General features: G+C 40.7%; 1 protein-coding gene across 1 annotated transcript in view; it reads left to right on the top strand.

Moving 5' to 3' along the window:
* neto1l (neuropilin (NRP) and tolloid (TLL)-like 1, like) overlaps positions 1–13436 on the top strand; it is a 154064-nt gene that overhangs the window by 113016 nt on the left and 27612 nt on the right. Inside the window, exons 7-8 of the mRNA XM_041813630.1 lie at positions 9895–9977; positions 10600–10745. Of these exons, the coding sequence (XP_041669564.1) occupies positions 9895–9977; positions 10600–10745 (229 nt within the window). The remainder of the gene's footprint in view (positions 1–9894; positions 9978–10599; positions 10746–13436) is intronic.

Raw genomic sequence — 13436 nt, 5'->3', positions numbered from 1 at the left:
CAAAATATGGACATTCATTCTGACTGTAATGAACAGCACAACGCTGTTACAGGCGCCTCTTTAGCCACAGTGAGAACATATTCTTCCCTCCCCAGTCAGTGATGAATTCTGCGTCATTATTGGGCGCTGCACAATCAATGAGGAGGCGGCCCTATTTTCCCTGCCGGAGCCAATCTCTGCTGTAACAAATTGGTGATTGTATCTATCTGATCCATTGCCATCATTTGGCTTCACCATGCTGTCTGTGCTCAGATTTTTCTTCATCATTGGTCAGTTAGAGAATTTAGAAAAAAAACATCCAGGCTTGTTTTAAAATCCATCTCTCTGTTTGAGCATGTTTTCCTCACAGAACCATGCCCTGTTATCACCACCTTGTCAAACTTGCATCTATCACACACTGCTTTAGAGGATGCAAAACAGTATCACAGACATGACGGATTGCAGTTATTATTTTTCACTGTGCAAACTCAGCAGGATGCACATAAGCAAAACTGCAACGACTGCACTCTTTGATGCCATTTGCACCGTTTCATGTAATAAAAATGCTCAAAAACTGTAGGGCTGCCATCTTTTATAGCATAAAAGGGTGTTTGTGGCTGTTTTTTTGTGATTTTTTTTTTCCTTTTTGTTTCTTTGATGCCCCTCTCTGCCAAATGACTGTAATTGCAAACACTTTTATTTCTTGGTACTTTCAAGTACAGCCTGTAACTATCTGCACTTACAATGGCAGCCACGTCCAGAGGCCACATTTCATTCAGAGCTGAAATAGTGTTTCAGCTTTTACAGTTCAAGCTGGCTGCACTCCAGCAGTAGTTGGGTTTTTTAGATACAGTAGTACATCGGCAGTGCTTATCTTCCAGGTTAAGGGAACAATGAATCAGTCCAGTGTTGTGTCCCTTTTTTTGGCAGATTTAGTACAAGTGCTGCATTGGTTTACTTTGTAGTCATACATCAAAATTGATAATCTTTCTGTTTTATGCAACCACAACCATTATTCTTCTCCCATTCCTACCATGCTGAGGACAAACTAATAAGATCGCAGTGTCACAAAGCTTACAGCGAGAATAAATCTTAGGAATACACAGGAGAATAAGAACTATTCTGATCTGTGACCTGTTATTATCTAACATCTCTTTATTACTGGGACAGACAGATCATTGCTCTGCTTTATTTCAGTGTCCACACACATGAAATAATCAGGATTAAAACACTTGGGTTTCAGGATGTTGGTCAGTTGTTTGTCTCGTCCTGCAGACTTAAGTTTCTCATGCATTAAAGGGATAGTTTGGTGTTTTTGAAGTTGGGTTGTTTAGAGCCATCAGCCTCCAATAATTTCAGAGTGTGTAGCGCCTTTAAACTGGGCACGCTTGGGGAAGCAACCTGTTACAGTTACTGCACATAATTTAGCAAGCTTCAGGTCAAAATGGGCTAGAGAACAATGTTTGCATGATTGTACATTTTGCCAAAAACTTTTGATGCTTTTTGTTTTTCACCCAGCCTCTGTTTTTTTTTTTTTTTTAATGTATTTTGCAGTGCGAGCTCTGGCTATGTGCTCTTTCACCTCACAATATCTGATCAGCTGTTTGAATCTGTGGGCTTGGTCAGAGGAAACAACAGAACAACAGAAAGATGAGCGCAAACAAGTAGGCCTGTAGTCAACCAAAGAAAAACTAGGTTGACCACCCAGGCACCAACCAATCCATTGGTCAGTCAGGTAAAATAAAAAGAGAATAAAAGAAAGAAAAAAGAAAAAAAAGATAAATTTTTCAAAAATTAACCTTGTTGTGGACCAGTACAGATTCCTTACTGGGCCTGTTTGGTTGTCTAAATGATCCTTAAATGAACATAACAAGCCTGTGGAAGCATTAATACATTTTTTAGGCTCATCACGTCGTTTTAAAATAGATAATTAATAGAGAGACGATCTGCGCCCTCCAGCCTTTAATCACATGATCTCCGTGATTCCAGCGCTGTCACTCTTTCAAATCATACAGCCTACAAAATAACCTCAGATCATGGTTTTTATTAATTTATGATGGTAATCAATAACAGGATCACTTGATCCAGCCCGCGCTGTCATTTACGAGCATAAAGCAGACAGCATGCAGTGTTTATTTACGCAGGTGAGAGGGAAAAGTTCACTCATCTGGACTTTATGACCAGCAGACATTGTCTTTTATGTCCTCTACTTTCTACCTGTCTGTAAGAGAAGCTAACACTAACGTGGACACGCTAAGGAGATTAGAAAAGGAGATGATACAACGCAGCCTATTTGCGGACAGGTGAGTTAAACTGACCGTGGGAGTTGATGCAGTGAGGCAGTGAGGGAGGGCAGAGCAGAGACACTCAGCAGCGCCACTTCAATACAAACAGCCTGCAACTTTGTGACGAGTTGAAGATGTGTTGTTTCTGAGCGTTACTGCTACAAAATATCAGAAAATATCCCACTCTGCAGCGCTTTGTGTTTTTTTTTTTTACCTGTAATTTCCAGACCTGCATTGCTCCTTGTCCCCAGCAGCACGTCTCTCTATATCAGTCAGCTGCACACTACCGCTTCTGCCCCCCGCACAGCGCTGGGTGGGGGGTGACTTGCTGACCAGGGTGATCTTGGTCAGACACAAGCTTTTTGACCAAACAATCGACCAATCGAATGGAAGCTGTCAGTCCTAAAAACAGGTTATTTCAGCTCAGTTTTCTACTTTCTACTTATTTTCAGAAGGTAAACATGTTGTGCCAACTGTAGCTTCATTAAAATCCATTAGAAGATAAAAGTGACAGTCATGAGCTTCACTTGGATGAGACATTTCTCTTTTGCTCTTCTTGTTGGCATCACTTTCTACAGTTCATCTACAGAATGTTGAGCAAGGCCCTTTAAACAGCGGCATTCAGTAAAGCAGGGACCTCTGGGTGCAGACTGCAGACGTCTGTGAGCCACCATCCTCACAGTGTTGTGACTAAGTCCCAGTCGTGACATCTGCAGAGCTGTCTGTGTGGGCATGGGCTCACAGTTCACACACCTACACCACTAGGTAACTCAGGAGCTCTCCTGCTTTCCAGGAAAGTTTCTCTCCCCTCTCTTTATTTCCACCCAGCCTCATCCGTAGTTATTCCTCTGTGTCTGAGGACAAAAAAAAAAAGAAGCACTGCTGGGTCTTTGTGGTTTCACATGCAGGTGCTTTTTGGAGACTTTGGGTTTGCTTTGCTCTGAGCATCTGGTGAAGGGGTGGCTGCATGTAATCGTCTCTAATCAAACTCGCTCATTGTAGTGTTGCTCTTGTTTCACTTTCTGTAGTTTCATCTGACTAAGCCCTCAGAACCAAACAGCTGATCAGATATTGTGAGGTGGAAGAGCTCATAGCCAGGAGCCAAAGCTCGCATTGCAAAATAGCTTCAAAAGGCTTCAGTTTAATGTACAGTTTAGCCAACTTTGTATTTTGGTAACCTTGCATAGCAGATGGATACGCCTGTTTCCGTGTTTCTCACTGGTGAATCCATTTTGCAAAGCTCACGTCTGAACGGTTATGGCCCGGTTAGAAAGTGAACAGGACCAATCAGTGATGAGGGGCAGTACTTTCAGGCGTTGCGGGGTCGTGATGTATGCACGCAGCAAGAAGAAGCCGATGCAATTGTGGCAGAAGAGATTAGCGTGGATGCTGCTAAAGTGCCAGTTTTATTAGAACTTGACAACATTTCTTCGTTAAAAGAAGAGCAAAGAACAGCAGGGAGTTTTCTTTTCAAAAACAACAAAAGTTGTGTGCTGACATGTCTGCAGGTTGAACGCTGAAGAAGACCTACATGTCGAAACGCGTCCGTTGTTGCCTGTTAGCTTGAATAAACGTCAAAAAAGTACTTCTTGAGTGCTGACCTTCCTGCTTCTAGTTTAACCTTTGTTGTCCTACACCTACTTTTAGTTTTAGTGTTTGGAGGGTGCTCCTTTTTTTGCTTTTTTATTCTGAAGAGAGCACTTAGAACCTAAATGTAACATGAAGGATCCCACAGGGTCTGAAATCACATTACAAGTGTTAAACTTGCTCTGAAGATTTTCTGACATTGAGAAATTTAACAGTCAACAGTCATTCAAGCATCTGTAGACCAGAGTTATGGGTTCATGCTAATGATAGCACTGTCATGCTTGCAGCGTAAGCATTCAAGTGTTATGTCTTGCAGTGACAATGTGAAGATTCTTGTGTTAAGCAATTATGGTGTTGATAGTGCTCACATTATAGTTAAGCATGCCGAGACTGTTTTCAGTAGAGCCTGCTGCCAGCAAGCAGATTGGCCGAGACAGGAATGAAAACACACAGATTCTAGATTTGAACCTGCCGGTGGGTTCAAACTGGGAAAAAACTGGTTCTGAACCTGAAAAGTTGGTTTCTCAGCTGGAACCAAAAATAGCTGGTTCTTTCTTGGGAACCATGACATCAATCAGGGCGTATCACATTCTAGGTTGTGAAGATGAGCAGAAAAAAAAAGTGGTCTGCTGTGGAGACAAAATGTTTGGTTGTGATCTGGGCATTGACAGAATTCCAGGTGAAGCTGGAAAATAGTACAAGGAAGAGCACTTCGAGCAGTTATATGCCGAACATGCACCAGAGACCAAATAATTGATTTACTCAGAAACTGAAGAAGGAATACCAGGACTGCATGAAAGACTTGGGCAAAAGTGGTGCAGGATGTGGTGATACATGCCCATCATGTCCTCCTACTTTGGTTCTGCTTAAACTGGTGTGAACGGGCTGGTTCACCAGAAAGCACCAAGGTTCTGAGTCTCCAGAACGGAACCAGTGCCAGGACCAGAACTGTGTCTGTCTGAAAACACCCACAGAGCATGCAGTTAGTTTTGGGATACAACAAAACAGACAGACTCCGGATTGTAAATCTCATCAGTATAGTAAGCTTACATCAGGTCATCAGTCAGTCAGAGGTAACATAGCAACAAAGCTCTGTCTAACCAGATAAAGGCAGATGGCTGTTCATCAGTCAGTCTGGTCCTGCTCAAGGTTTCTGACTGATGATTAATGTCGAGTCTTTAGAGCTTTATGCTCGTTTGTAATACACAAATAAAATTATAATCAAATAAACTCTTAAAGTGTTGACCTGATGCGATAATAAATGGGGTCAAGGGATCTCTTAAGGGATTTCAGTTTCACCTTTGGCTAACATGGAGGGGTACAGCTGAATTTTATTGTAATATCTCCAGCATTTCTCATCATTTCACTCAAAACCAGTAATTTAGGTGTCATCAAGGAAGTGCCAAGGTCTGGGCTTGGACTTCAGGAGGGAAATAAACAGTGGCCAACAAAATAAACTGAATAAATCCCCAAAATATCTAAAAAAAAACATAAAATACTTACATTGTTAATGTGAAGAATTATCAACAGAGATGAGTGGGTACTGTTCACCTGGTCTATTGTGTGTTTATGAAGCTTTGCCTTGGCCGATGTGAGCTCCCTGCAATTATTTACTATCGCTGTCCAACCCCTGCCAGAGTCTGTTAGATTAGCATCCCACATCTATGAACATCTGGACAAAGACTTGTCCCAGTCCTTAGAGCAGTGGTTCAATCATTTTTCCTTGGAGCCCCCCTCCTCATCTCAAAGACAAGCTGAGCCCCCCAAGACCCAAACAAAAATCATTTTGTCTTATTGTTGCCAAAAATCACCATCGAGTAAGTGTTTCATTGATAAAACCCTAGAGAAGTGGCTCTTCACAGGTTTTTCTTGCTGAAAGATCCTTGTATAAAACTGTTTATTCAGTGCTTCATCATGATTTTGCTTAATTCAATTCAAAACGTTATTACAGACTCTAGGTCCAGAGAATAAAAAAGAACAAAAAACAAACAAAACAATACAAAACACATAAAAAGGACAGAACAATACATGCATGTTACCGTGACGGCACAATAAGTTAATGAATCAGATTCAATATAAGCACAAAAAATAAAATTACACTAAAAACAGGCATCTGTACCAGTGTTTCCATAGTGGAGACATGTATTTAACAGCACTATGTTTGATGTTCGTTAAGGCCAAAATAATTTCATTCCCAGTGGAATCAAGTCGACACATGAATTTATATACAAGATTTCTTAATACAGCATGTAGAGGATTAACTCCTGCACCTACAAACATCTCACTTGCACTGCACCATCTTGGTCTTTTCAGTAGTAATCTCAGAGCATCATTGTAGGCTACTTGTAGCCTCTGCATACTTGATTTCTTATAGTTTGTCCATAAGTGTGCAGTATACAAAGGCATACAATATGCTTTAAACAGAGACAACTTAACAGTATCTGAACAAAAACCAAACCTACAAGCAAGAATGTTTGCTTGTGCATAAATTTTGCAGCATTGTCTGTAGATATCATCATCATCCATCAATTTATCTGTGATAAAATGCCCAAGATATTTAACTTTACTACAGACCTCAAGACTACTGTTCGACAGTTTAAAGACAGGAAAGTTCAACATCTGATCCTCTTTTGTGCGGAAGATCATCACTGAACTCTTCTTGGCATTATATTTCATATCATGTTCAACACCATATACAGAGCAAATAGACAGCAACTGCTGAAGACCAGCACTACTGGGACTAAAAATAACGAGGTCATCAGCATACATCAAATGATTTACCAATGTGTTACCTATTATGCATCCAGACTTACAGGATGTCAAGTGTTTGGACAAATCATCCATATACAAATTGAAAAGAACAGGGGACAGAATTCCTCCCTGTCTCACACCATTACTCACCCCAAACGGGGTGGAAAGACCATGCCCCCACTTTACCTGCATAGTCTGGTTTGCATACCAGTAAGCTAAGAGTCTAACAATGTATTTGGGCACTCCTTTATCAATCATTTTTTCAAATAACTTTTTATGATTTACTCGATCAAATGCCTTAATATTTGAAACTCTTTTTTGACAGCCTCAGAGCAGGCAAAGCCTTGTACCCCCCACCTGAGATCTTTGGTGCCCCCTTAGGTAGTGTAACTCAAGAACGGTCTCAAGACCACACTTTGAATATTTTGGTCTTGTCTTGGACTCAGTCTTGTCTCAGTCTTGGATTGGCCAGACTCTTGAGTTTTTCCTCCAAGACTGGTTGAGACCAGCACTGATCAGCTATTCTTCTACTTAATGTGAGAATAAGGAGAAAACCTCAGACATCAGTCCATCTTATTTCTAGTCAGAAATACATCTGAACACTTAACTTAGGTCTCTTTCACCTGACTAATCTAGATAAACATCTCATTTTCAGATATTTAAAATAATTACAGACTTTTTGAGATTTTAGATTTTTGCATGTTGTTCTTTGAAAGAGTTGCAGACTTCTTGTTTATATTTGTTGAATTTACTAAAGAAAATTAAAAAGAGAATGCTCTTTAACTGTTCAATCTCGTCAAGGTTTTTAAAATTGGATTTTTATGGTCTTGGTCTTGTCTTGTTTCGGTGCACTCTGGTCTGAGGTAAGTCTTGATCTCGGATAGTGTGGTCTTGAGTACAACACCTCTAGGGGTCCCCGGACCCCAGGTTAGAAACCACTGTCTTAGAGTGTTTGTCGATGTAGACCGAACAAGAAAAACTTAAAAGAATAACTAAAAAATCAGCAAACCATCTAAATCTAAAGAGCTGGTCCTCCCTGGGCCATGACTTACAGCCTCATAGCTCCGCCCAGATCTATTATGATGGTCAGACTGTATGAATGTGCACTTTAATGACCTGTGATTACTGCAGGTTTATCTCCGTAATCAGCTTTCAGAGTCCATTGAAGGCACACCATATCAGCAATGTTTTGTATTTTTAATTAGTTCCTCCTGATTGAATTACCTTTAATTGGTTACAGACGGCTGCATTAACGGCATTCTGCACAGGAAAACTGTCCAACATGGCCACAGATAGCTGACAGTAGAAGGACTGGGACAATTTTTTACATCACTGGACTGATGAACTCTAAAACAAATGAAGGAAAAGTCTGTTAACCATAACTTTAACCTTGACTATAACCTTTACAATAACACATTAAAGCAGACCGCTTTGGCTATGTGCCAGCTGGAACTGAGCCTTTCTTTTAACAATTTCCAGCCATTAAACCTTTACTTGTTCTCAGTGTCAGGGATCGCTGGCAGGCTTCTCTCTGAAACACACATTTATACACACTTTTTTACTCAGATTAGAAGAGCTGCACTAAAAACTGCCATCTAGAGATACCACAACAGCACTTATTGTATTGACTTTTGGAAAAAAACATCTTCAGAGAATCTTTGCAGAGGATAGCCGTCCATTCCTGATTGACTGACCCATCATCAAACCCTGGACTAGGACTGCCTGTTTGCTTGTTCAGTGGTGTGACTTGAATCATATTTTGTGCTCAAACATGTGACTGGTAACGTTAGTAACTGAGGAATCTAAACCTCACAGAGTGAAGTCAAACTCCTTCAGTGTTTGTTGTTTTCAGCTCTGTTTCACACTGACAAGCCTGATGGCCATCCTTCAGGCCTGAGCCAGGCCCATCTCTCTCGGTATCCTTCCAGCTGCCCCGTCTTGACCAGCCCACCGGGTCCTGGGAACCCAGTATGCAGTGAGCGGGGTCAGGCCCTGAAATAGTCTAGGTGCCCGTAAAATTGCAGCTGCCGTTTCTGTATCAAGCACCTGATGCTCCCCATCCAGCACATCAGTATTAGACGCATGGTCTTGACAACAATACCCAAAGTTGTGCCGAAGAGAAGATGAAGTTGTCTCTGGCCAACGGTCAACAGCCAGGCCTGACTCCGCCCCTTCCTCTTTGAACCCCCAGGCCTTTCTCCAGGAAGGCAAATACATTAGAAACAATTATAACCTTATAACAGCTTTTTTTTTTTTTTTTACAAGCATTTCTTCATGCAGTGCATAAACACTTACGTTTGTATTCCAAACCCAAATCCAGATTTACACAGTTGTTAAAAAATACTCTGGTTCTCACGACAAAGCCCAAATAACCAAAAGAGTGTCTGAAACTGACAACTTCTTATTACACTGAAGATTACTGACACCAATTTAAGACCTCAGGGGAATGGGATAGCTTGTTTTCCCCCTCCGATCCATTTCACCTGTCATGTTGTCGAAGCTGGGATGACATTGCGAGGTCCATTATCCGGCTCCATCTGCAGCTTTCGTCTCTGGGCATTTAGAAGCGTCACAGTCCCACCCGTCACAGTCCAGAAGCAGCCCACTCATTAACCGTAATGATGGCGAAGGCTGCGCTCGGCCGGCCAGAACCAGAGCTGTGATTGGGCGATCTGTGCCTGATGAATGAGTGACAGACGATGAAGTGGAGGCAGCCAGGAAAGGTTCATTTCTCTGGGAATAGCTGTTGTCAAGGTTGAAAAGCAAGGTGGATATTTCACTCAGCAGGGGGGCGGTTGGGTAAAAAAAAATTCATTATTCTGTAAACATCTGTCGGAGTTTGAAAGTTTTTGTTAATTCTGTTTAACTTTTACAAACCAACGATAAAAGATGAGTGTGATTTAAAGAAAATGGGTGACATTTTCACTCTCTAACCTCTGAAGCTTTTTGAAATGTCCAAGGTCTCCTTAAAGTTTAACAAGGTTGTAGGTTTTTTGTAATGCTTTATCTCAACAGATACCACTAATGAGCTAAAGTTAATAGACTCTGTCTGTCTCCGAGTCCTCATTTGATATGCATATGTAATGACTTTGTACAAGCTGCAGCCCGTCAGACTTATTTCATTACAGAGCCGCCGTATCAGACAGCTGGACAATGGCTGAACTGCACAGGGAATAATAGGAAAGAGCAGATTTCTTTCTTTTATTTTGTTGTCTCTGTCATATTCACATCTTTAAATTTCCTCATTTGACCTCTGCATTCTCTCGCCCTCCCTCTTTCCTCCCCTGGACAGATCTACCTGCGTTTTCTCGACTATGAGATGGCCAATTCCAACGAATGCAAGCGCAACTTTGTGGCAGTGTATGATGGTGGCAGGTACCACTTCTTTGACAATTTTGACCTGTCCTTGTTCATTTTAGCTTCTTATCTTTTTATTATCAGTTGTCTCAAGATTACAGCTTACAATAATGCTCAAGATTTCTCGATATGATTATGATTGCTGAAAGAGAAATGATTGCATTTGACCAAAAAAATCTGCAGTCAGTGAAACATCAGTTGTGAGTGATTCACTGAAACACGGGATGCGACCTTTAGACTCAGACTGAATAACACTTCACGTTCTTCTCTAAGTAAATCTTTTAATGACACAAAGGGAAAAGCAATTATGATACCTATCTCAATGATAACAAGCATCTAAAATAACTACATATAAAAGACGCTGATGGTCTTATTTGCTATCTTGTGATAAAGAGGCATGATTATTAATTTCAGCCTGTTTCATAAAAAAATTCCAACATGATCAACCCAACAATATTTGATTTTTCAAGATAGAATGTATTTAATCATTTACTACAAAAACAAATGTGAGATAAGCAGCACATAAAGCCGTGAAGATATGAGCAACCATCAGTGTCTGCTTCAGTCTTTAATCATGTGCTTCATTGAAATTCATGAGAGATAATCTGATAATAAACTCAGCTTTCTTATCTCAACTCAGTTCAGTGGAAGACCTGAAGAGCAAGTACTGCTCCACGGTGGCCAACGACCTCATGCTCGTCTCCACGCTGGGCGTCATCCGCATGTGGGCGGACGAGGCAAGCCGCAAGAGCCGCTTCCGGATCCTTTTCACAACCTACCAAGAACGTAAGACAACACACTCACACACACTGTTTATCACAAAGATATGGACGGCATAATGAGCCCCGTTTTGAAGAAGACTAATGAGCTTATGAATCAGATGTTGTGACAGCAACATTGACACAAAAATAAAACGGGTCAGGTCTTTAGTGGCGGCCATTAAAGAGGGTTGGAAGCACATCGACTGCATTTATAGCCAACGTCATTCATAGGAAGAGGCTGTCAGAGGTTTCCATTTAATTTTATGATCATTTAAAGAGCAGTGAACAGAAGACCTCAGAGATGGTTTCCATTATATTTGAGTGATACGACAGTGTTGGTTGATTTAGCTCAGCACTGCAGCACCAAAAGCTAATATGGAGAAACAGCCAGAGATACAAGAGCATCAGGATGAGCTCCAGAGTGTCGACATCCCCCATTTTCTTTGACACCTGGGAGAGAGGTTTAAGTCCACACACATTGTGTGCACAAACACTTCCTCTTTCTCATTCAGCAGCTCATCATTGATGGAGCTGGTGGTTTGACAGGGGTTGCAAAGGGCTTTCTTTGTACTAGCGAGCTGAATGAAGAGGGTCTAAAGCTTGTGAGTAAACAGTGTCAGTGTCTTCCAGTGCCTGATGATATTGACCATTGCATGTGTGTATTTGGAATAGAAAGAGAGATTTCCTCATTAATGAGATACACAAATTTAAGCAAAAAGGGCAGAGAATCTATCTAAATGGTTTAAATACTAGAAGCCTAATCCTTTAAACCTCTATGTCAAATTAGTGTTTCGCTATTTACTTTTGTGGTGGCAGAAGGAAACAGCATGCCTTGTGCTTATTCTCAAAATGCCAAAGTGTGGCATTCTAGGATTTGTAAGGAGAGCTAGTGATAAGAACAAGTAGTGCTTTTTTAAGTCATGGTTATTTAAAAGTGAGTAAAATCTAGTTCTATAAGCAGCATTGTCGACTGAAAGGTTTAAATGTACTAAACTACACCCACACATGTCAAACACTGCGAGCATCTGAAGGAAAATCATTAATTTACAAATCCACAACGCCTCCACTGGTCGTATGTTGTTGTGATAAGAGGAGATAAGTGGTTCGTTTCTGCAGAATAGGCGACAGCAACGGCAGCAGGCTTGTTTGTGTCGTGAAGTCAGTGTCCTTTTTCTAAGGCCTTTTCACCAAGCCGAGCCAGGATGTGCTGTTGCCGGGGCAACGCCTCTGCCCAAGTCACTGAGGCGATCCCCAGCCAGACCTCAGCCTTTTAGAGCAGCATCCACCACAGCTCAGCAGCACTGCAGCAACACTGTCAGCATGAGAGCGTGCAGAAGTAACAGAGAGCTCAGGCAGGACAAGGAGGAATGCTGACTGAACCTTTTGGAAGATCACTTCAGCTTGTTCTGAGGAACATTTATTTTTTACTGAAAAACTTTTTTTAAAACAATTATATGAGAATTACTGTCACACAGCTGAGGATTAAAGTGCAAAGATGAGCCTGTATGCCCCTCTGATATGTTTTTATTGATTATTATGTTTATGCTGCAAAACCAACCGTATAAGACCCACTTTTAGTACCCTTTGTTTTATCTAAAACACGGGTGTCAAACTCATATTGAGTCTGAGGCCAGATTTGCTCCAATGAGACGTCCTGAGGGCCCAACTATTTAGGCCAGGAATGTCGAAGTCAATTGTGGATTTTGAATTTAGGCCAAACCTAAGAGTCCAACAAGGTCAGCATTTAAACATGAACTGTCAACTTCATTTTCACTGTTTGTGAAATATGAGAAAATATAAATAACACTGATAATAAATCATTCTGAGATTCAAAAAGTCAAAATTATAAATATTAAGATTGGAAGACTGAGATAAAATATCAAACTTATAAATTCAAAAGGTCAAAACACAAAATTTAAGGGCAAAATAATGTTTTTAAAAGCAAATATATGAAATAGGAAGTCAAAATCACAAATTTCAAAGGTAAAAATATGACTCAGGATGATATATTGTGAATCTTGAAGGTCAAAATATGATATGAAAAGGTGAAAACATGAGAAAAGTCAAAATCATAAGTTTAAGTCAGAACTGTGAGATGCAAAGTTAAAAGTATGAAATGACAACATTCATTTATTTTCCCACCTTCCTGACTTTATCTAGTTACTTTCACTCTTTAATTTTTAAGAGTGAAGAGTGAAACGAGGATACTTAATACGAATATTTTTAAATCATCAAGGTTAGGATTATACTGGAGGGAATCTGCAGACCTCATACCGATGGGACAGTTATAGCAGAAAAGAATGGTCTTGAATGGTCTTACAACTGTACTACAGGCCTTGAGTTTGACACCCCTAACTAAGAAGTCCTTTTGTCCCAGTGAAACCAATATGCCTACACAAAAATGCTGACACATGCGGCATCTTGCAGCAAACACACTATCAAACATTACATGCAACCTGGCACTACTTTTCAGTAGTTTCCATGTGTATTGTGTATCGCAAACAGCTGCTTGACTGCAAAAAAGTTCTGGGGTGCACAGAGATGCAGACCAGGCTGGTAGCACCACTTTTAACAGCTTTTCCTTTTCATTAGGTATTGAATAAAACAGTGGTATACTGATGAGGTTGGCAGCGCAACTTCACAGCTACCAGCATAATCTGAGAGCTCAGCTATCAGGAGTTTCAACTTCACACGGGTTAAAAGACGGTAGTGAAAG

This window comes from Cheilinus undulatus, linkage group 19 (genome assembly GCF_018320785.1).
Source record: "Cheilinus undulatus linkage group 19, ASM1832078v1, whole genome shotgun sequence".
Taxonomy (NCBI): Eukaryota; Metazoa; Chordata; class Actinopteri; order Labriformes; family Labridae; genus Cheilinus; species Cheilinus undulatus.
Note: the sequence above shows the minus strand (reverse complement) of the source record. Positions and strands in the feature narration are given on the sequence as shown.